At 40.1% G+C, this 24554-nt stretch overlaps 1 protein-coding gene across 2 annotated transcripts in view; it reads left to right on the forward strand.

Moving 5' to 3' along the window:
- Positions 1-24554, forward strand: part of RAD51B (RAD51 paralog B) — a 469034-nt gene that overhangs the window by 34130 nt on the left and 410350 nt on the right. The window contains exons 1-7 of one of the 2 annotated variants that reach the window (XM_075754195.1): positions 6917-7005; positions 8845-8938; positions 9767-9880; positions 13402-13518; positions 20080-20216; positions 22637-22756; positions 23840-24023. In XM_075754195.1, coding sequence (XP_075610310.1) covers positions 8855-8938; positions 9767-9880; positions 13402-13518; positions 20080-20216; positions 22637-22756; positions 23840-24023 — 756 coding nt within the window. In that variant the 5' untranslated portion in view covers positions 6917-7005; positions 8845-8854. Of the gene's footprint in view, positions 1-6916; positions 7006-8844; positions 8939-9766; positions 9881-13401; positions 13519-20079; positions 20217-22636; positions 22757-23839; positions 24024-24554 lie in introns of those variants that run through there. The other variant, XM_075754197.1, reaches the window with a different exon arrangement.

The following is a 24554-nucleotide window of genomic DNA, read 5'->3' on the forward strand; positions in this document are numbered from 1 at the left end:
CAGATTGAGACCATTATCCCTGGAATAAGAGTGTGCATGCTGCTTTTTTTCACTGTATCTCATTCCTGACCTCTGCTGCTTTTTTACTATTCTAGTCCTGGTTTATAATAGGAAATTGAAAGCCCAAAGATTTTCTTCACATCTGACATTCATTCATCCTCCCAGCTTCCCGCCCCCCCCATCAGATTAAAGGCAGAGAAACAGCCAAAACTGTGTGTCTATGGTCCATATTTTTAATACTCAAAAACCTGATTCTGTTGTTAGTCTTGCTTTGTGTAACTTAATTCATTTCACTGACCTTATTCTGGATCCTCACCAATGTAAGAAGGAAGTCAGGTGATATATTTAAAGAGTATTTGTTTTAAACATAACATTGAGAGTTAAGACAAACAAGTCTCATGCTCATCTGCCCATTTCCCAGCCCTGATAACTTGTCCTCATTCCTGATCTTATTCAAGCCCAGGTATTTGAAAAGTGACCACAGACTTAGAGTGACTCAAATTTTACCAGTTTGGGACATCTCTATCCTGATTTTCTTCAGATGGCTCCGGTTAAAAGTATGGCAGCTGTGCACCCCTGGGGCTGAAAGTATTTCAAGCTGGAAGCCCTAAAATCAGCTGCAAGCCAGCTCAAATCAGAGGCTTTTAAAAATCATTTGGCCTTCGTATGTGAGTTGGTGAGTCCTTGGTGAGAGGTGATGGAAACACGCAGATCCCAGGGGAAGCTGAATGAGAGCCAACTGAATTAAACCTTTGGTACCATAAGGCTGTTGAGTCACACAGCCCAGGATACACCTGTCCCTGCTGATGCTGTGACAGCACAGCTATGATAAAGTCAGTGACGAATGCGGGATGGCTCCATTTTCTGTCAGCTCAGAGGCACCTTTCCTTATGATGCACCTTATTGTGCAAGGCTGGGAGTGTTCTCATTTCATGCCCTTTCCCCCGAGGGTGTGAAAACTCCTGAGGTTTGGGAAAATATGCCTTCAATGACTGGATTGGATTGGACTGTGATACTTCCTGCAGATTTATAAGCCTACATCCTAAAGACCACTGAAATAAAAGTTCAGTTACTGGACAATTAATAGGACCCCAGTTCAGCAAAACAGCTAATCATGCGTTCAGCTTCTTGCTGTACAATTGTCCTAATTTACTTCACTTAAGTATAGGCTTAATTTTCTGCATAGCTCACTTAATATAATTTGCTGTTGTGATTTAAAAAAAAAAAAAGCTATGACTCTGTAAAATCAATTTGTCATGGGTAGTCAACATAGGGTGAGAATAACGTGATCATAGCTATGGCATCATGCCCAAGCAGTGAATGGCAAACATGCTTGCCTGGATACTCTCTATAGTAATTGAGTTTGCGGTAGTGGAGTCCTGGGGTGATATTTGAATATATTACTGCTGTGTGCTCATCCCAGTAAAATGAGTAAGAAGCACCATGCTTCAAAGTAAAAAATAATCACCACAGAATTAATTTGATGTCTTCTTTCCTCTGTGGGTAAATTCTTCTATAATTATCCACTAAGAGATCTCTTGCATCTGTTCACCAACACTGCTAAGACACAGGACACTGGGTATCTGGTTTGATCTTGTTTGAGACTGCTGAGTTCCTTGGAGGTGGTGTGTGAAAGTGAGTAACATGCAGCTGCAGGATATGAAGATGTCTCATTCTTTCAGGGCCAGGCAGAAAACTGTAAGGCACAAACACTGTGGGAGTGGAGACCTTCCTCTGCTTTCTCTGCCCCAGGTTGGTGGTTTCTTCTCTCTTCCATGCCACTCAGCCACCTTTGGAAACAGTTCAGCAACATCTTCTGGGGAGGATGGTGAGGAGCAGTTTCCTTTGTAGTCCCAGCCATAGGGATCTCATTCATCGCTTTAAAAAGAAGTAGAATGAAAAGCATGCAAGAGCCAAAGGCCCCAGACTAAAACGATTCATGGAATGAAATGTTGCAGGCTTTGTTTGCTTGCTGGTTTGTCTGTTTGTTGTCTGAAATAAGAGCTACTGGGCTCAGTTCAGCTGCTGGGTTATCAGAGCGACTAATCTGTAACATCACAAAGCGAAGACTTCTTTTCCAAAAAACAAGGCACTTTCACTGCCATTACTGATTTGGAATATGCTCCTCGGGTGGTGAGCTGAACAAAAATAGTCACATTCAGTTTTTTTGACATTGTACGTGAATGAGTCTGTCCTTTTTTTCAGAGGCACCCCCATTTCTGGCAACTGCACAGAGATGAGTGTCTGGGATCTCTGCTGGTGTTGTCCAAGCAAAAAAAAGCTCATCTTTTGGTAAAGTCCACCAGCTCCCGTTGTCTCTTTTCTCCACTGAAGAGCTCTGCAGATGGAGCGAGGGCTGTACCTGAAAGCAACAGATGTCGTACTGTAACTGCTAAAACCAGGCACCATCAGTACTAATTTCATGGTGTGTGACTGTGTGTGATGACAAGGGGTACACCGTGCACTTTCTCTACTGGTTGCCACGAGGTGCTTGGAGTTTTCTAGTCTAATTGCAGCTTCTCAATAGAGGCTAGCTACTGCAAAGGATCACAGGGTGACAGGCTGGATGCGCGTGTCCCCAGAGCACTGGGCTGATCAAAGGTTTATTTTGCTTCCATAGCTGGTCACGGTGAAACAGATCTGCTTCATAGGACAAAAGGCTAAATATAGCTCAAGTTTCTGAGTAATAGGGAATGTTGCAGTTTTTTCCATGCTTTAGCAACAAAAAGCTGCAGTGGGGACCTAAGGATTACCTCAGTCAGATGTTATCTGCTTTGTGCAATGCTCCTAAAGGCCTACTGCTCTGATATTTGTCATTTCTTGGTCTACTTCAGCATCCCAAGGAAAGCTGCAGGAAATTCTGTGGTAAGAGTGGAAAGGCTTGGTGATTGCAGACATCACTACTGGGACAACCCCAGCACCTCAGTAGAAACTCAAGACAAAGCAGTAAAAAAGGGGTGCTGGTAGGGCACAGGCGAAAGGCAAGAGGGGGTCATGTTTGGTTTATGTAGGGTAAATTGGGTTTAGCATGTACAGGTAGAGATCTGTTCTAGTCACAACAACTCCACATTAATTACTGTGCTGCTGCTCTACCAGTTCATGGGCTTCTCATCTAACAGAAACTTAACAGGGAAATATAAAAAGCCCAAAGACTTGAATGACTCCTGCTGTCCCTTTAACCAGAAAAAGCTAAATGAAGTAGGAAGCTGATCTTGGAGGGCAATCTGCTTAGATGAGTACAGGCTAAAAGTGGAATAATCCCTGAGGTCTCTCATTTTGTTTGCTATAGTTTGGGCAGAAAGCAAATGCAGCTGAATTTTTCAAAGCTGTAATGTGCAGGTGGGTCGGTCCTTCTGCCTGCAATAGCAGCGAAGGTGGCTAGTCTGCTTTTCTGTAAAAAGGGTAGGAGGTACAGATGCTCTCTTTCCCAAACTCTACATTGCTGCTGAATATTTCTGAAATGATTTCAGGAGTGACGGATAATTCTGAATCCACAGTGGCATGTGTGAAGAGGTAGAAAACAGAGAAATGCCTTCTGCCTGTCTTGAGAGAAAAAGCTGCTTTTTGCTGGGTGTCAATGTGTGCGGTCAGACAGGTCCTCACTAATACCTGAGGAGGATTCATTATAATTGGCTTTAATCCTTCCTGAGCAGGAGGAAAAAGGTTAATTGCCTGGGGAGAAGCATTTATCTGGTCCACAGACTGTTCAGAGGACTGGGGGAGGGGGAGACTCAGAGTGAGAAGATGGGCTAATTTTTCACAGGTCTGTTACTCTTGACCTGTTTATTATAGCAAATGAAAACAGTGAGGTTGTGCTGAGCAGCTTGTGGAAACAACAGAAAGATGGTTTCCTTTCCCTCTACCCCATCCCTGAAGCAGATGCAGCTGGGAAGGTCTCGAATGAAGTAGCTTTGCTAAAGCTGTGCTGGTATGGACAGCATGGAAAATAAAGCATTTTTAAGTGGGGTACAGGCCTCCTTATGAGATCCTTTAAATTTCCTTTTGTGAGATGGGGGGATCCTCAAAGGGTTGGAAGTAAATCTCCATCTCCTTTGAGGAGATAACAATGGAGAGAATACTTCATTGGAGGTTCCTTTGTGTACTGTTATTGAGCAACCTCTTGGGACCTTAATCCCAGGAAAGCATGGGCTGGTCTATAATCGCTTTCCAGTCTCAGGAGCACATGGGTGGTTTTTTTCAAAGAATGTGGTAAGCATCAAGTAGATAACCCCAAGGAATAAGAATATATTTAACTAATTAGACACTAGTCAGCAAGCATAAGGTGGGAAATTGCTCTGAATATCTGGATTATCCTTGTGAGTCAGATTTGTTGCTGTGTTCTCACAGAGTGAACTCTTTTAGGGAGATGCTTTCCTTTCACAGGGGTAGGGGAACACTGCTAATTTTAAGGCAAGAATTCATAGTTGGAAAATAGTAATAAACCTGAGGACTGTAGTCAGCATCAGTGAGCTGATGCTGTGTTAGTAATTAACTGAATGATCTGAAACGTTCCAGAATGCAAAACTATTATCTGAAGATGCTCACAGAAGGCTGCCTTGGGTTTGAAGATGAAACTTTTCTGTAGATTCTGTTCCAGAAAGCAAAAATTTTGCCATTATCTTTTCAATTCTGGAGGCTTGCAGAATTACTTAACTGCTGAATATTTATTTGGATAAGAACCGATAAGTATTTCATCCTGTGTCCTTCAAATCAGACTCTGTCCCTTTTGGCTTGCCCCTTAGGAAGCTAATCACCATTCCCTTTTTTCTTGTAATTGGTGTGTTTGATGTTAGAGCACTTCGCTTCTATGAGACTTCATTTGTTGTTGCTGTTATTCTTCGCCTTTCTGTAAGTCTTGCCCTAGTGTTGCCAATTTAAAGGACATTCTTAAATTAATGTGGTGAAGCTCAGTTCTTATAAAGTAATCATCTCTTAGCTTTATTAATCCCTTCTTATTATGAGTTCCAGGGGCAGCTAAAGGCTTAGACTAGAGCAGCTCTCTGCTGTATCACGCCTGTCACATAAGTCTATTGGGCCAGCACTACTTACTCTGTTTACAGTCTAAATAGGTAAAACCAAAACTGAGAAGGAAAACAGATACCCTGTCATTAAGGGGCTTGACCGCAGTCACAGAGCAGAGCTGCTTGCGGAGTGCCCCGATTCCCTAGTGACTACTGCCCCAGTCAAACATATGGAAGTTGTGGAGCTGCCTGCTGTGTTGCTGCCTGAGAACGCTGATGGTAACTAGGTCTATGTGAACACTTCTCTGATTATCCTCTGGATATATAACATTAGCTTTCTCCAGTTACACGGAGAAGATGATGTGTGATTATTATACTAGGAGGTTTAAAGTTGGAATAGGCATGACACTACTGAGAAATGAGATGCAAAGAAACGACATGCTGGAGAGGCACCAGGGTATATTGGTTTTGCTCACAAATCTTCTAAACTACCTGGCTGGTAAGATTTGCTTGCCTCGCTCAACATCCCAAAACAGTTGTCTGGTTTAATACAGGTATTCTGTTTTTGTAGAAGATGGGAAGGAAGCCGGTTGGCCTGGAGGGGAAGCCCTGCTGCATTTGTGGGAGGGAAGAAAATCATCAAAGCAATGTTACTTTTTCCTGCACCTCTGGTGGGAAGGTAGGGCTCCTGCTATCCCTGTACCACGCAGGAAACAGTAGTCCATGACAGAGTTATACAATGGTCATGCCTTCCTGATTCCACTGAAACTAAACCACAGCAACAGACACGCCTTCCCTCCTCTTAGACAGCTTTTCTCAACTCTATTTTTCAAGTCAACTTTTAAAGGCCAACTACACTAGGAGGAGCTCTTCACCCATTTCATTTCTTCTCTCCCTGTATGGGCTTACTCCCTGTCCAGCTTCTTAAATCCGGGGGACATTTTTGGGCATGTAATCTCCCTTCAGGGTATGAATGAAACACTAATTCCAGTGACCCTTTCTGATGCTACGGTTGTTGGGCATTTCATGACAGTCATCTTCTTGCTCTATTTTTCCTGTTCACTAGTTTGGAAAAGCAGCTGAAGTGCACTGTATTTTGCAGCTTCACTGTAGCATTTCTTTTTCAGTACAAACAAAACCCCAGCCAGGCAGTTCCCAATGCACAGGCCTTCAGTAAACGTCCCAGGTAATATTGGTCCATTTTTTTCTTCAGTTAGGTTAATCTCTAGAACTGTAAAGATTATGCAGACAGCAATACTAACTTCAGTACTTTCTAGTATAAGCTACAGTGAGTTGGAAAACTTACTCTACAGACATTAGTAAAGTCACGTCAGTCACGTTTCATGCCTCCTTCTCCCTGTTACATTCACATTACAGGGTAACAGCTTCTTCAGTCAGATTTCTCCCAGAGCTGGCAGCAGACCAAATGTTTCTAAGTCCTCAATTTGAAGACAAGAATCAGCATTCCAATATTCTTTACTAACGAATGTATGCATAGCGCTCTCTATGCTTAAGACTTTGAAGTTTTGTAGATGCTTTATGCGCCGAAGATGGTAGGAATTTCTAACATGGAAGCACTGCGAAAGGCAACCCCCGAGGATGCCCGCATCAAGGTTTCCATGCCTGGAGCATACTGATTTACTCCACCTCAACAGCCTGGCCCTGCGGCTCCCACCTCTGGGGAGGCGCTCACGTTCACAACCAGGGATAAACACTGAACACCCCCTCGGCCCCTCCTTGCCTCCAAAGCTGCTTCGTTTCTGATGGAGCGGCTGCAGGAGGGGCGCTACCCCGGGCGGCAGACTGGAGGGCCCTCAACGGCCCGCAGCCCCCAGGCCCGAGCGCCGCCGCCATAGCAAGGCGGAACGCGCACACGCTCCCGCCTTCCCGCCCGCCCCCGTGGAACCACGGCTCCCGGCATACCCTGCGCGCCACAGGAGTGCGGGGGGATTGGTGGGAGCGGAGCCAATCGCGAGTGCGGGCTTTTGCCCGGCGGTGCCGCCTCCTCTCGCCCGCCGCGGGGAGCCTCTGAAAAAGTTCTGAGGTGCGCGGGGGGCTCTTTCCCAGCTGGGCGGGTCTGGCCCGGCCCGGCCCGGCCCGGCGGGAGACCGCAGGGGCGAGGCTGGTTTGCGGCGGGAGCGAGCTTTCGGGTGCCCGCGGCGCTGCTGGGGGGGGGGGGGGGGGGGGGCTGGGCCAGGGTTCCGGCTGCGGGCGCAGCCCGGGGTCCCGGACTGATAGGGCGGGCGCCTGAGTCACCCGGGCTGGGCGGCGGGAGGGGAGCCCTGTGCGGCTGCAGGTGTTGGGGCCGTAAGTTCGTTTTCTCATTCCAGATGAAGTGGTGACGTCAAGTTCTCTCGCAGCACCTGTGTCACCCGGTGTAAGACCGTGCCGATATACGTGTGTATTTTTCCCCCTCACGGGTGTCCTTATTCACCTGTCTGTCCTGGCACTGCAGAGAAGCCAGTTACCAAAGGTTGTGCCAAGGCTTCTGTTCAACAGCAGCCCTACGTGGTATATGTGCACAACCAGGAACCGCCTTAATGCTTGAGTGTGCAGAGTGTGTAGTCTGTATGATAAATGGTTATAAATACAGCTGGTAACCTGAAGGACACTGATTTCTTCAAACGCTTGGTTTTTTCCTCCGGTCTAAAGAGGATTTTGTGGAGGGGGAAATAAAGCTTCCATCTTGTGAAGATGTGGAGGCCTGTGCATCTGCAAAAGTTGTAGCAATTTTGCTTTATAAAACCCTCTTTATTTTGCCTAAACTTCTGGATAAAGAAATACTAGGAATATTGCCTAAATAATATGTAAGAAACAGCTATGTGCTGGAACGCATGTATAGGTTAGGAAAACACCTGTGCTTTAGGTTGTCCTGTCCTGAGCTGAATACTATGCTCTGGAGTTTTGTTCAGTAGAATGGAATGACAAAAAAAAAAGGGGGGGGGGGGCAAATGCACATAGCTGAGGGTCAAGGGGAGGAGGATTCATAGTTGCAGTGTAATCATCTGCTATGTAAAATAGTCTTAAGGGTTATCTGAAATAATCAGATACTCTTTAAGCAGGAATCTCAATAAATACGATTTGCTTAAGTGACCGAATATACCGCAATTGTTGCTGCCTTGGTCCAATGATATTTTTTTCTTTTTTAGAATAAAATAATATTTTACTACTAATTGTTGTTCTTCATATGCTTAACTTTGGCCTCTGGTTTCTTTTACACTGTTGACTCAAGAACTTTCTTAACTGCGTTTCATAAATTGTTACATAGAACGTTATGAGAGGAGTTTGACTAGTTTGACCATCTTGAGCCTTGCATGCTAAAGTGTGTTTCTAGCCCTTTCAGTCTTTCTGAAGGCCCTTTCAGTCTCCTTCTGGGTCCTTCCTGTTCTTTCAACATCTTTCACGAATCCTGGGTCACCAGAACTGAGTGTTGTGTTCTAGCAGTATATGTTCTAGGGCTAAATACTTCCTGTGATTACTATTTGTGTTTAAGGATCCAAAGATAACCTTATTTCTTTCCAGTGCAGTACAGCATGATGAGTTCTTGTTCGGTTCACCACTGAATAATTTCCTGCTTTCTTATGTCCCAGAAACATCTGTCCTATAAACATTGCTAGCTTTTTTGTTCTTATTGGCATGATCTCATATGTGGTCAAATATGAGGAGACATAATTTAACATAACTGCTTTCAGAGTGGTCATATAGTTTAACGTGACATAGACTTATATGGGCAGCCTATATGACATTAAATTATATATACACACACACACACATAAATGCACGTGTATGCACACTTTCCTGTTCTTTCGTAAGAAGTGAGTGTAATTGTCCCCATAGTGATATTCCAAGCATCTCAGAAAATTTTTGTTTGTTTGCCCTGTAGATTGGGGAGCATGGCTGCTAAGAAGCTAAGAAGAGCAAGGTTGTCTCAGGAGCTGTGTGAAAGGCTGAGTCGCCATCAGATCATTACCTGTCAGGTGAGAAGGTTATTTTATGTTCGGGGGGGGGTGGGGGATTGGTTTTGTTTTTTGGGGGGCAGGGGATGTGTGTTTTAATGCATGTACTGTTTACTTTTTTGTAGTTTAATTTACAGGGAGCTTTACTTTCTATAAAGTAGGGGACATTTCAGGCTCCATCTGGCTTGCTGCCTTGTAAACAGCTTTAAAACAACAGATGCCTAAAACATTTAAACTTGTATGTGCTTACTACCTTCACTTCTAAAGAACCTGAAGATGCTTTATTTTAGTGGGGGTGTGCTACTACTGTTTGTATGGAGCAAGACTTCCATTTGCAAACACTTCACAAAAACACATCGATACTACATAATGTAGTGTGTGAATGTGCTATGGTCTTACACTCTCAGTTATGAGTTGATTTAGCAGTATGTTCAGTAGTTCTTATGAATGCTTGCCCAAAGAGAGCCAAAAGGCCCTACGTATTTCAGTAGTATGCATCATAAACACAGGTCTAGCCCTAGGACTGCAATCTAGAAGACGTGATGTATTTTGAATGTTTTTTAGGTAGATAGAGACTTTCTTGGGCAAAAATATGTTATCTTGTTGCAAGTCCATCATACAATTCTTGAATGTTTGGTCTTTTGTCTCCATGTCCTTTAAAATATGAATACAATTTCTTTTAATATACAGATATCAGAGAAAGATAGGAGAGGTATAGCATAATAGTGTATAACATGGCACAGTTGGTAAACCTGTGGCTTGTATACTATTTGCGTATAAATTGCATCTGTTTAATCCTCAGTCTTGATTTTTAGGTTGAGCTCTCTGAACTGTTCTATCATCTTTCAGGACTTTTTATGTCTTTCCCTCTTGGAGCTAATGAAAGTGACAGGACAGAGCTACTATGATGTGCAGAAGCTTCTTTGTAAAGTCAGCCGAGCTTGTGCTCCCAAAATGCAGACAGTAAGTATGTTCCTGTTGATTCTGGTTTTGATACAGTATCTGGGAAAAAGCTGAACAGTGTCACTCATCTTTTTACCTGGGAGGTTAGTGATATCTCAGTTTGATTGCACAATGAAATAATACTTTTATTTTTGAATTTCGATATATGAGGCACTTTAGTTTGATGCAGTGATTATTATTAGGCATTATAGCCTCAAGAGATTGTTCAGGCTTGCAGAATTGGTTCTGAGTGTAATAGGGAAATATAGCATTCTCTCTTGCAGTCCAGCATATAAAAATTGCTTCTAGTTTGGACCATGCAACTAAAAAAAAAAAAGTGTTGTTTAATACAAGCAGAGAATAAAAATTTCAGTATGAATTGGTTTTAGACACCAAATTGATGCCAAGAAGTGAAGTGATCCTGAAAATAACTTCTTGAGGATTTTTTCCATCCATGGAAAATGAGCTGTAGTGTGGTTTAGGCTACAGGTAGCCTAACTGGGGAGAGTGCAGGAAGGAAAGTTCTAGCATTTGCTTTTGCCTGTCATCCACATAACACTATTCAATCAAATTTCTTTACTGAGAAGCTTGACAGATACTAAAGTTTGTCAGACAGCAATTGCAAAGGACTGTTAATACAGAGCCAGCTGATAGATGACCAGCTGTGTGAGTGCATACAATACAGACCTGTACTTACAGAAATGGAGGATGTTAGCTATTTTTGAGGGATGTGGATTGAGTCTTTTCGAACACAGGATTTCAAATGGACTTCAGGTGAGAGTGACTGATGTAACATCATGACTGATTGTTGTGGTTTAACCTGTCAGGCAGCTGAAACAACCACACAGCAGTTTGCTTATCTCCCACCCCTTCAGCGGGATGGGGGAGAGAATTGGAGGGGGAGAGGGAAGGTAAAACTCGTGGGTGGAGATAAAGACAGTTTAATAGGTAAAGCAAAAGCCACGCAAGCATAGCAAAACAAGGAATTCATTCACTATTTCCCATTGGCACACAGGGAGCGTGACGTCATATGGTAAGGAATATCCTTGTGGTCAGTTGGGGTCAGCTGTCCTGGCTGTGTCCCCTCCCAACTTCTTGTGCACCCCCAGCCTACTGGTGGCTTGGTGTGAGAAGCAGAAGAGGCCTTGGCTCTGTTTAAGCATTGCTCAGCAATGAGGCAAACATCTCTGTGTTATCAACATTGTTTTCAGCACAAATTCAAAACATAGCCTCATACCAGCTACTTTGAAGAAAATTAACTCTATCCCAGCCAAAACCAGCGCACTGATGTAGCAAGAAGATTTGATGATGTCTTTGAGTAAAAAAAATAAATAAACTAGATAGTAGGAGGGAAAAATACTGTCCAGATATAACATTGGAAGCACTGGTAGCAAAACTTGAGAGTATGCCAAGATATACAGTAAAACTCTAATTTCTGGAAAACTTGCCTCGCAGTATGAAGTACAGAGCGAAGCCTACTGAGCTCATCAGAGAGAAGGTTAGTTAAGGTGTGACTTGGTCATGTTATATGCCGAGTAGAAAAAGATAATTATATTAAGGGTTTCTAGAGTCTAGCTGAACAAGTTTCAGTGGCTGGAAGATAAATTAAAAAATAAATCCCTAAAATGGGAAGTAATAAGAAAATCTTTAGAAACTAACATAAGTTACTGTTGGAAAAGGTTGTCTTAACAATGTGGTAATTGCTCATTCACTTGGACTCCTGATTTAACAATTGAATTTTTTTATATTTTTTTTTACTGAAAGACAATGTGGTTCAACCCTAATTGTGTGGGCTAAATACAGAAATCACTGGGTAAAATTTTAGAGTCCATGTTAGGCAGGAAAGCTAGACTGGAATATTGTTTCCATGGTCTACAAGCTTTGTTTCCATTCTACAGAGTTTAAGTCCTGTCAGAAGTTAAACAAACAAAAAAATTAAATCATGTTGCAAATCCTTCTTCATCAGTAACATGTGTATTTACTCTTAAAGTGAATTTGAGCATAAACTCCAATCCCATTTGAGTGAGGTGAAATTCATTGGTTTTTGTATTGGCCTGTGCCCTGGCAGGGATAGAGTTAATTTTCTTCTTAGCAGCTGATTAGTGCTGTGGTTTGGATTTAGGATGAGAATAATGTTGATAACACATTGATATTTTGGTTGCTACCAAGCAGTCAAGTATTTTTCAGCTTCTCATACTGGTCTGCCAATGAGAAGGCAGAGGGTACCCAAGAAGCAGGGAGGGGACATGGCCAGGACAGCTGACCCCAACTGGCCAAAGGGATATTCCATACCATATGATGTCATGTTCCATGTATAACTGGGGGGGGGTGGGCTGGGAGGCAGGTCAGCTTGGGGTCTTGCAGAGCATTGACTTTGGGTGATGAGAAATTGTGCTGTTCGTCACTTGTTTTGTATATTTATTATTATTAGTAGTATTAGTCTTATAATTTTGTTTTCTCTATTAAATTGTCTTTATCTCAACCCACAAGGCTTTTTTTTGTTTTCTATTTTCAATTCTCTCCCCCATCCTACTGGGAGCAGGGAGTGAGTGAAGCGGTTGTTTTAGCTGCCTGGTGGGTTAAACCACAACAGTCCTTTTGGTGCGCAACGTGGGGCTCGAAGGGTTGAGATAATGACAGATCTGACCAGAGTGTGTTAAAACAAATTAGTTGTAAGTGTACATTACATTAGTTTAATAGTTGCTGGACACATTGTTGTATTATTTGTTCACATGGCTGTGTCATGTAAGTCCTTACTTGTATTATGTATTTGCTGTGGTGCTGTTTGTCTTCTCTGGGAGCTGGATGAGAATGTTCCTTTTGCTGCACGGTGCTCTACTTGCTTATGATAACATTGTTGACCATGAGAATATTTTGGTCTGTGTATTCAGCATTGCTGTCTCTTCCATACCTTGGGCGCTATCTCCTGGGAGTTATTAGGAATCACACTCTCTACCTTTCTTCTGCGGAGAACCAATCTCTGGAGGACACAGAGGGGGGAACACCATCACCTTCCCTTTCTCCTTCAGGCCAGTTACAGCTGCTCTTGCAACAGCTCTTGAGAATTTTGAATACCCTTGTGATGCTCAGACCAGCATGCTTCTATTACTAGGTCTCCTGAATGTGTTTCAGGTCTTGTTCGGGGTTAAACTAAAAAGATCACCCAGAGATCTACCTCAAGGCGCTATGTGTGTATATATATATATACACACATATACTTATTTAAAAGTTGAAGTTTTACGGTTTGAAAGCAAGCCTTGTTGAACAGGAGCAGAGAAAACCTTTGACACGTTATTAAAGGCTTATTATTTAATAGTTGTGAGGGAGATACAACAAACTTTTAAATTGACTCTGTGAGCTGTAAATGGGATATAAAAGCGAGGAAGGGTGATGAGCTAAGAGAGGACTATAGCTGAAGATAGGAATACTTTAAGTCATTCCAAGGTGATGAAAGCAAATGTAAAAAGTTTGCTATTTCCATTAAAAAAAATCCAAAGTGTTTTCTAATTTGTTTTCTTTTACTTTTTTCCTTCCTTTTGTAGGCTTATGAAATGAAACTGAGGAAGTCTGTCAATCCATCTTCAGCCTTTTTATCTACCACGCTGCATAGTTTGGATAAAGTCTTGCATGGTGGAGTGCCTTGTGGATCACTCACGGAGGTAACTTATTTAATACATTTTACTGCAGTTGCACATCACACCTAAGAAGTCAAAAGTCACAGACAGGTTGGACTGTCTTGTGTCAGGTGCTTTAAACACAAAATACACAAAGCTTTTGAATGAGAAGTGCTTTTTATAATTAGTAGAGGCTGTGCTTTTTTTTTTGGTGGTGTGATTGTTGGGGCTTTTTTCCTCAACATGTCAGGTAAGTAAGAAAAGGAAGGAATTAAAAAATGTGGTGAGCCTATTTTCCTTTAAAAAATTGCAAATTTTCCCAGGAAATTTGGGAGATTCTTGGTAGGATTTTACAGTGGGAAAGCTGCAGTGTGTTTTTGTGGTCAGAGCACAAGGTGCTGAATCAGGAGTCTGTCCTTTTAGTACTGACTCACTCTGACTTTACCAAGTCATTAGCTTTTATGAAGATACAGTAAGCAATTAGGACAAAAGTGTGAAGTATGTAGGCATGAGAATAACTTTACAGAGCTTTTATATATGAATGTCATTAATGCTTTTTTTTTTTTTTAAATAAAAGACTGTAATTAAGGCTGGTATTATTTGTGCATACATTCCAATACTACTAATTGCATATCTATCTATCTATAACTCTGTCACTCTCTGGACTTTGGATGCAATGCTACTTCTTTGCTTAGAATTTTCTTTTAAGACCAAGGAAGCACTTTATCTTCTAGTACCTGGATTTCTGTATGGCCTTGCAGAAAGTGATAACAACTTGCATAATTTGTGTAATCTGGAAAGATAGGATTTGTGTGGATGCTCATAGGAGTCATTGAGTATTTTAAAAATACAAAGATGCAATCTCTGGCTTAGGACTTTGTTGAGCTACAAATGGAGATGGAGAACATATATATGGGAGGGAGTATCAATATATGTGTGCCTTGTTCTTATGTTATTCCCCTAGCCGTCTGTTGTAGTCCCTCAGTAGAGACAGAATCCAGAACTAGATGGACTTTGGTTTTATGCAGTGTGGCTGCACTTTACTTCAAGTTTCAAACTCGGCTATGCACTTGAAATGAGTTCAAAAATATATATTGTGTGCCTCGTGCTCTGAATTTAGACAGGTTGAAACCATTTTATTTTTTTCTTGAACACTTTAACAGTCCTTACCAAGTGCTTTTCTTTGTCTACTGTGGCAAATTACCAGAGCACAGGAGTAGAAGTTAGAAGTTATGAAAATCTTACTATGAAGAAAATACAATTTTTCCACACACTGTAATCAAACTAGAATGGTTTTGATCTCAGATAGAAATCACTTATGAAATCCAATAGTGACTTAAAACATACTAGTTTTTAAGCAACACTGAGTTTAGACTATAACAATTTCTGCTCTAGCAAACTCTTATGTAATGAGGGGATATTACTTTTTAAGGATTCTGAGTATTTCTTTTTGTATATGGTGCGCAGGAATATACACCATTCAGGTCTTCATAAAAAGTCTAAGAGTGCATCCATGAACTTACATTGATCTGTCAGAATTAATGTTTTCTTTACATTTAGGCCTAGCTTTGTTACCAATCTACTGTAAGAAAATCTGATTGGAAGAACTTAAGATGAATACTGCAATTCTTTAAATTCTGGGAGAAAAGACTTGCTAAGTTCTGCTTCACTGAAGAAGGTAGAGCTGTTCTTCTAAGTGGGGTATGCAGGGTCCTGAGATAATAACTATGCTGCTGTTGAGGACAGTGACTTCAGCAGGAGATGAGGTTTTGGTTCCTAAAAACATTTTTGTCAGCAAAGCAGTGACTTGCACTAGGTGTAGTTTGACTCCTTTTCTTTTGGATTATTGCTCATGCAGTCAACCGACAAAATAGCACAGCCTGTGTTTGAAAAAAAATGATGCTCACTTGTGGCTGGGATCTGGCTTTCTGGGATTTCCATCTGGTCCACTAACTTTTCCTTGGTGGAGGCAGAGAGTGGCTGTTCACATGCTTATGCTGCTTAAACTTCTGAATTGTGCTATTTTAGTTGAAATGTAGAGCCACTGCTGCACAGGTAGGAGGAAGAAGTAGAATAGGGATGTGTCTTTTCTGTGACATGCCAGCTTGTCCTTGAGCCTGCGCCTGGCTCATGAGTGGTGCCCAGAACAAGGATGTCACCCTTGTATAGGTCAACCCAGATAATCCAGTCTATTTTGCCCTCCTTCCTGTGGCTTGGCAACTTTGAGTAAAAGATGGCCAGAGTGTAAGTTTGCATTGAAAGATCCTGGAATATTTTTTTTCCTAATTAAAAAAAAAAAGGTGATGTGATCCTTTTGGGTTGGAAGAGGCACACAGTTGATTTACAAGGCTACTTATAACAATATCGTGAGTATTTGTCTTTTTTCTTAATTCTAAGCGTAGCTATCATTCAGCTGTCTGTACGGTTTGTTTGACATGTTCTTGCCTGGAGACCACTGGAGTTTAAAACTAACTGGAGTTAGTTAAACTGGAGTTTAACTAACCTTTCACTTCTAAGTTTAGCATTGTTTTTTTATTTTTTAATTTTAATTTGAAAGTAAGTTCTACAAGCAGTTGGTCTCAAAACATGGATGTCAAATATAATTTTCTTGAGATGGTATAAAATAATGCTCTTCAGGAAGTAAAGGCCAATGCTTAATTTTCCAGAGCTATGTATTTTGTAATGCCTATCAGCTAGGTTGATTATTACAATAGTCAATTTTAAATATTTTTTTTTCCTCAGTGTTTCCTTAAAACATTTATATCTTTAGATATGAGAAAATCTGGGAAACTGTTGCTAAACTCTATTTTAAGAATGGTCATACTCTGCATGTATCAATGTATTTAAAGGTAGTTGGGGGAAATGAATATATTCAAATATAGGCTGAACTGTTATCTGATTGTTATCTGCGCCAGGAAAGGTGTTGCACTTTGTTTTCTTCTGAAACAAAAAAACACCCAAAGTTTTGAATGTTAAATTTTTTGTATTCTAACATATTTTAGTTAAAAATAGAGATCTGCTTAATGCAGTTACCTTCAATAGGTGATGTCACTAAGTGACCGAGATGTTGAAGTCTGTACAAGACATCTAGTGGATGACAGCAGAACTGCAAGCACTATGTCCTTCCACCAGTAGCTTTGTCTTGGTTGCACCCTCATGCCAGATTGACAATACTGACGCATAATAACTATTTAATCAGAAATATTATAGAGAGAACTAGGTGGAGTCCAGAAATTAGATGACTGACTTAATAGATTAGAGATGTCTTAAAAAAAAAATTGTATTGCTTTTCATTTGCCTTTTAGGTCTTAAATGTGGAAAGCGATTAGCGCACATATTAGGGGTTTCTCTGCAAATGTAAAGGGAGAGAACAATTAACTATGCAGAAACTCAGTTTCTCATTTAAGGCCAGACTCTGGAGATTTTTAAAAGAGTCATTTTTGCAAGAGTCATGAGATCTGAAGTAGATTCAAAGGTTGGCAGCACTGTAAGTGTTCTGCAGCATGATTGTTAGATGAAATTTTAGTAGAAAGCTATCAAGTGTCTGCTGCTGCTGCTTTGACGCTGTACTGCAGCTTGCGAACACTTTCAGGTCATATTCTTTTTGGATTCAAGGGATTTTGGAATGGAATAATTTTAATTTGCTCTTTTGCAACTTACGGGAGCATAGCTGACCAGCAGATTGCCCTTCGGTATTTTTTTTATTGGGCAGATAGTCTAAGTCTGAGAGAGAGAGGTTCTATTCAAAAGTATCTTGTGTGCAGCATTTGCTTCCTGACTGGTGTGGCTAAATCTTTGTCTTCCTGTTACTTTACCCAGCAGTGAGGGTGGTTGGAAACTTGGAATTTGAGTACATGAGCCACAGGGCTAAGACTTGTGGTGGTGTCTTCTACAGCCAAAGCTGCTTGCTCTTTGAGTGCCAGAGGGATTTGATTTGTGTTACGCTGTCTCAAACCATTTTTTCCCAAACCACTATTAGGTTTTAAGTTGGAAATTAAATCATAGCTGAAATTTTGTGGTCAGATGTCAGAGCTTTTGGCCAACTCCTCTGAGGAAAAATTAAAGTAATGACTTTGTGAATATTGAAGAGTTTAATCCCCTGGTAGCTGAAGAAGAATTAGCTCCTTGTGACTTCATCCAAACCCCACAGATGTGCCAGAGAAAATAATATATAGCTTATTGAAAAATAAAAGTATATTTTATTAGGCAGAGATAAATTAAAAACTGTTGTCTTCACATTTCTATCTGGGTGGACTTGACTTTTTTTCAGAGCAAATTTAGAGTAAAACAGACTAAGCAAATTTTTTGCAGACATTTGATTTAAATTATAGTAGAGAAATGTTAGGTCTTTTGTAAACTAAGATTGTATTGTTCAAAACACTTGCTGAACCAATGGTAACTGCAATAAAATATGGTAGTTCTTTAAAATTGTTCACTGTGGATTATTTAGAATCCCATTTTAATGCCCTTTAAAGGAATGCTGATAAAAGATGAAGTATTGTTGTATTTGGGAATAGAAATTCTCTCCTGCTCCAGTGGCTTGCTTCCTTGTACTAGCTTGTACTACAGGATTCCGTCTTTCTCTGATATGATGCTTGTATCCACAGACATTTTTACAGCATCTCTGCTGAATTAGCTCCTGCATCAGCCACTGAAATGTTGATTCCAATCACCTCCCAGGCAAGGCTGAAACTACAAATGTTTTTGAGGTCTCCTCACAGTCGTCCAAACAATTTAACAACTGGATTGATGCCCTCCGCTCATTTCAAGTCTTCTTTTTAACTAGAAACAGTTGATGAGATTCTTTGGCTATCACAGTCTAAGGAATGTATATTGCCTCTGCAATTTTTATATATGCTTTGGGTTCGTATTAAAATGTGGCAGCTATTGTTGATATGATATTTTATAATTTAAGTACGCTGGATAGAGGACACATAATTGCATAAACATGACTGATTCCTGATCTGTAATTCACTAAATGCAGTGTGTGCTTCTAAGCAAAAATCATCTAATGCTTCTGTTGCATTAAAACTTCAAGTAGATTGACTGGTATGGCTTGGTTTTCAGGCCTTGTTTAAAGGCAAAGGTGATTAAAGGGATTTTAACCAACTGTTAACAGTAGCTAATGCACTCCCTCAGTGTTTCCCTGTAAACTTTCTGTGCTTCAAGTCATGCTGCTGCTGCTTAAACCAAAACCATAGCAGTACTGTAGTATCTTGTGATGAAAGGGTGTCTGTACTTAAAAAGAAACTATTGTGCATTTAGGCTCAAAAATCAGTTTCATTTTTGACTGTGTGTCTGTTGTAAGGTTTCTTTTTTAATTTAGAGCAACAGCTCTGTATTCAAGCCTCTGTTTTGGCCGTACTATTATTCTATACTGGGTGTTTTGAGGAGGTATGCTTCATTTTCCAGTATAACTTCCCTGGAGAGGCTTACTTTTTATCTTGCATTATTATTTAGTCCCTACTAGCATCAGAATGAACCCATCACACTCTGGTTTTAGTGCTTAAAGTCACTTCAATTTTGTATTTGCTGGTTTTCAGCCGTCATAATCTTCCTTCCCAGAAGCAGTGACAATGTGATATTATATTTAAAGACCCACTGTAGTAATAATGAAACATAAGATTATCTGAACATAGACCCCAGCATTCATTTACAATCTCTGCAAGATCTGCAGTGGATAAAGACCAGCATACTGCCATCTCTAGTAGAAAAATCTTGCTCTCAGAAACTGGGGATCTCGTCAAACAAGGTATTCTTTTGATCTTTGTGGTTTATCTCTTGGATCAAAATCATACTGGAACCATTTCACACAAGTTGAGTGTGCTCTTTGTGAATACTGCTTAAGCACAGTAGGCTTTCAGTAAGTGCAGGTGAAGGTTTAAAATTGGCAAGCTGGTCTGGATCATTAAATGGTGTTCATGTTGAAATATGGTAATAGGGAGTTAGCACCAATGACAAAACACATGCTGCATAGTAGAGTGTAGTCTCTGGGGCAGATAAAATCTGTGTTATGTATATATGTGGTTCGTATTGAACATTCAGTCTTTACAGGATATAAGCGATTATCCTTGTGATTTCCAAGGGAGACCTGGTTGTAACCAAAGTAATGATGATTCCTAAGCAGTCATTTACATCTGTGAATTCATTAGCTCTGGACTTTGTTTTCAGATCTTAAGGCCATTGATGCCATGTGAATGTCAGCTTTGAATCTTCTAATTCTGCTCTATTTTAGAAGGTAGCACAGAGGAGGAGGTGGAAGAGACCGAGGTGTGGCTCTAGGGAAGATCTTGTAAGAGGGGGAGAGTAGAGAACCTCAAATATAAGAGGTAATAAAGGATGTCAAAGAAATAAAGTACAAGCGTGATGCTGTGTCTGAAGAACCATTTATTCTTCAGTGGATGAGTTTGCAAGGCATGGATCCAAGAGTAACTGCAAGTTGCTCTTTGTGTACTGCATTCTGTCTTTTTGTGGCTGTCTCCTCCTTTGGTAACTGGAAGAGGAGAATTTGAGGAGTTCTGGCTGATGGGTCTTAGTTAAAAGTAGAATTAGGGTGTAATGAATGTGACATCTCTTGTTTATGTTAATAATCTTTTTTTCTTCCAGATAACTAGCCCACCAGGTTGTGGCAAAACTCAATTTTGTATTATGGTGAGTGTTCTGGCTACACTGCCTGTAAGCATGGGAGGACTAGATGGGGCTGTTATATACATTGACACAGAGTCTGCATTCAGTGCTGAAAGGTAAGATGCAAAATTCTAAAATACACACTTGCAACTTCTTTAGCACTTTTTATCTTGGAGCCTTCAATTATTTTCTGAGCAATAATTAAGCATTTATAAGGTAAATACCTATGGTAGTTATTAAGCATTCATTTGATATATGCAGTTATTCCATAGATGATGAAATTAATTTAATAGAATGGTTTGCTCACCTTAATTTGTATGATGTTGCAGATTCCAATCGTGGTATGACAAGGTGGATGGCATGCTCTCTAATTTATAAGTGGTCTTAACAGTCCTGTACCTGAAATCTTTCTTTGCAGTTTAGTTTGTGGAGTTAGCAAGAAGGTTTTGAGGATGTAAAGGCCCAGCATTTTGAGTACAAAGGAAATGGAGTTTTTTCTGTGAACAGTAGGACCGACACAGCCAGTTTTTCTTCAGATTTCTGTCCTACTTCTGCTGAGTGAGGCCCCCTGCCCTTCTGCACTTCTGATTTCCCTTTGCAGTAACCTCGCATCTCTCCTATACCCTTAGTGGCCATGTGGTATTATATTCCCTGACCTCTATAACATCTCTGGTTCTTCTATTATCTCCTCCTTTGCCCATGCAACTGAAACTGCTCAGCTGTGCACTTAACAATATCTTCTAACTGCTAAATGGACGGGAGACAATATAGGCTGTATCTGCTTGAGAGTTATAGGTGCAGTTTAGATGTAATAGCTAATGTATCTAATGAATGAGATTCAGGCTATTGTAGTGAAATTACTTGCTCAGGATAGGTATATTAACATTCAAGCTTAGTGTTTCTATTTTTAAACCAAATAGAAAAATTCTTTTAAATAAATTTAAAATAGCTTTAACATTCTGGGTTTTAATGAAAGGGCCCTAAATAAAAAGCATCAAGATAACCAGTAAGTTGTGCCCACAGATAGCATCCACTAGATGCCACTCTTCTCAAGCTATAGGCAGTGGGATATGTCTGCCGAAAATACAAACAATTAAGTATTTTCTGTTATTAAAACCCCAAAATCTTCATTGCGGAAAAAAATTTAAGTGCTCTGATTGTAACTATGAATTTCTAAGTTAAATTCTTGGATCGTTTATTTAAGGACCTAGATTAAATTGCCTTGTGTTCAAAGGAGGTGGAACTTCTTTCCACTGACTTCTGAAGAGTTTGCAGGCAGTCAGCATTTCTAAAATGTATACCATTTAGTGTCCTCAATGATTTTAAGTGTAAAATCTCATTTCATTGAAAATGTTGGCCTCTCATCAGTAAATCTTTAGTTTTACGTCTGTGCAAGAGGTTTTTTCAAAGCATAGTTTCTGAATATAAAAGTATTTTGACAACAAATAATAAATATCCAACTTCCTCTGACTTCTTTTGGTGTTATCACGAGTTATCTGATATGCTTCCTTAGTCTACTCTGATAATAAACAGTGGTATGCTTAACAATTGTAATTCAAGATTTCGAAGGGTCATGAATTTGCTAATAAGGTAATGGAGAACATTTAATCATGGAATCCCACATTCAGTTCTATCAGTGAAGCAGCCACTTAAACTCTTTAGTCATTTCGTTATATCAAGTCATGCCAGTTGTACCTGTGCTGTCTGAATGGATGGATGTTCAGTTGTAGCCACCTGGCACCTGAAGACTCAGTCACTTTGTGACACAGGTTTTTTGGGTTTTTGTTTGGTTTTTTTTTTTTGCTATGTTCTAAAAAGTATATTTTCTTAAGATTTTTTTAAGCCCTTTTTACAAAGAGGTAACTGGCACAATGCAAATAGTTTCAGTGAAAAAGTCTGTCATCCAAATGACCTTGTTTTTATTTTTGAGGAGAAATTATCTGTGAGAAGATTTTTGCTTTGGCAGGCATACTTTCCATTCATGTGCTGCCTGTATAAATACTTGCAGTCGAGCTGGGTTCTGTTTTTTGCAGTCCTGCTTCCATATTGGCTGGATCTTGTAATGGATCTTCTGTTTGTTATCAGCCTGTTAAATTTCTGTGGTGACACAAGGTTCAATATATGATTTCACTGCAAGACAAAGGTGGAAGGGAAGATGGTTTGAGTTGGGGAGTACATTTGTTTACGCATAAATATTATTTTAATTTAATAGTTAAAATAGGAGAATGCTTGGCTGTTGAGTGGAACTTTGCATTCAGTAACTATAAACTTTGCAGTTTCCTTCGACAGGAAATACACTCTTTCTTTGCGTACAGACACATTATGTCTTGCCTTAGTGTACCACTGGGAAGAGAACCTAACTGTTCTGACTTCCAGTATTTCAGTCTGACTGCTACAGCATGCTTCTCCCTTGCAAAAGATTTCCAGTATTACTTGGTATCTGCTTATCATTCAGAGATTTGCTTTGTGAATACTTGATGCCTTGTTATCCCACTTTATTCCTTTTGCAGTGTTATGCCTTCTGTTTTTTTGATAGGTTGATTGAGATAGCAGGAAACAGATTCCCTACTTATTTTGACTCAGATGAAAAGTTGTTCTGCATGACCCGTAGCATTCACCTGTATCGAGAACTGACATGTGACAGTGTACTGAAGAGGTATTCTTTTCTAGACGTTTTTGTTTGTTTGTTTGTTTTTTAAAAAAAGACCATTTTGACTGGATTTTCTATAACAATATTTGGTTTATATCATATTTTGATGGAGATTAATTCATTTTTTTGAGGCCTTTTCATGTTGATAACAGCATGGTCTCCAACGAAGTAAAATTGCTACAGAAAGACTGACATTGCTCTTCTCATTTCATAGCATGTGACTAATCCAGTTGATGGCTTCTCATTTCTGATAGACAATGTCTATATGTTCTGATCCCTGTAAGCCTTTAAAGAGGAATGTTCATGTGACAGGTCTGGTCTTGGATTGTGGAGACCATAGTGTAAGAGTTACGTTTTCCATGAAACAGGAGTTTGCTCCTCCAAAGCACAGTTTACTTCCAGTAAGACTGGGACCCTTCCAGCAGTGGGAGAGAGGAATGCAGTGTTGTGTTGTCATGTTGTTTCTTTACGTTATTTTGTGAACACATTTTGCAATGAATATGAATTAAGTTATATTTTAGCATAATCTTGTGTATTTTATGTTCATCTTGTGTATTTTATGTTAATGGCAGAATTATTCTAGGAATAGTTTCTTCTCCTAGTGCGGCTTTATCAGAGAACAGCTGGTAACATATTATCAAGGGATTAGGTTTGGCATACTGTCTTTGGAGGTATACGGAAATGGATTTGACCTTCTGCATATATAGACGCCAAGGATTCTGGTGTTGGCAATGGGATGCTGCTGCTGTGAGCAAAAAGGCACAGTTTCAATGTCCACTTAACTTGCTGTCTGCCATTCAGGAGTTGTACAGCATAGTGTTGCTAACTAGAGGTTCTTCCAAATCTGTCTTTTGGAGAGGTCCTGCCATGGGTTATGTAGCCCACTGGAGCCTCAGGTTCCTTTCCAAATCTCAATACATGCAGGTGTTAGTAGAGGTGGTGTGTGAGGGAGGGAAAAGGAGGAGCTGACTTTCAACTTATTAAAGTAAACCTTTTATTTAAACAATTTCGGGGTTATAAAATGGTTCTATTGTATAGATAATGTTATCAATAACTGTTTTTTGTGTTTTTTTTTTTTTTCTATTTTAGGATTATGTCTTTGGAAGAAGAAATTATTTCAAAGAAAGTTAAACTCATAATAATTGACTCTGTTGCTTCAGTTGTCAGAAAGGAGTTTGACACACAGCTCCAAGGCAACCTGGCAGAGAGAAGTAACTTTTTGGCTAGAGGAGCATCAGTGTTGAAGTATTTGGCAGAGGAGTTCTCAATACCAGTAAGTTCTTCCTCCTTTCTTAAGTTTTTGCCTTGCAGTATCAAGTAATAAAATCAGAGAAGAATGAAAATGACAGGAAGATGAAAACCAGAAAAAACTTCTAGCAGGAATCTTCAAGCAGGTACCAGTTGGAAAATAGTTGGGGAACGGGGGAACAGTAACTGTTTTGCTTGGTGGGTTTTTTTGTTGGTTTTCTTTTTTTTTAATTTTTTTTCTTTAGGAGTTCAGATATAAGGGTTTACAGGATTTTCCAGCTGTGTTTCAGTGCTTTGTTTTCTATTTTTTTTTTCCTTAAATCTTATGTTTTACTTTGCTGCCATTAAATATTACTTACCCTGATGGTTCTCTTGTAATGCAATGCTTACTCTAAGTAGTGCGTGCTCTCACTAGGTGAAGATCTCTTTCTGCCTCTGTCCCTTAAGTTTATAGAATCTCAAAAGGCCTTATGCTCTGGAGCAGTGTAAAGACCTTTTATGACTGATAATGTATGCTAATTAATGCAGAAAGGAAGGTAACAGCTCAGCACCTCCT

This window comes from Balearica regulorum, chromosome 5 (assembly GCF_011004875.1).
Source record: "Balearica regulorum gibbericeps isolate bBalReg1 chromosome 5, bBalReg1.pri, whole genome shotgun sequence".
Lineage (NCBI taxonomy): Eukaryota > Metazoa > Chordata > Aves > Gruiformes > Gruidae > Balearica > Balearica regulorum.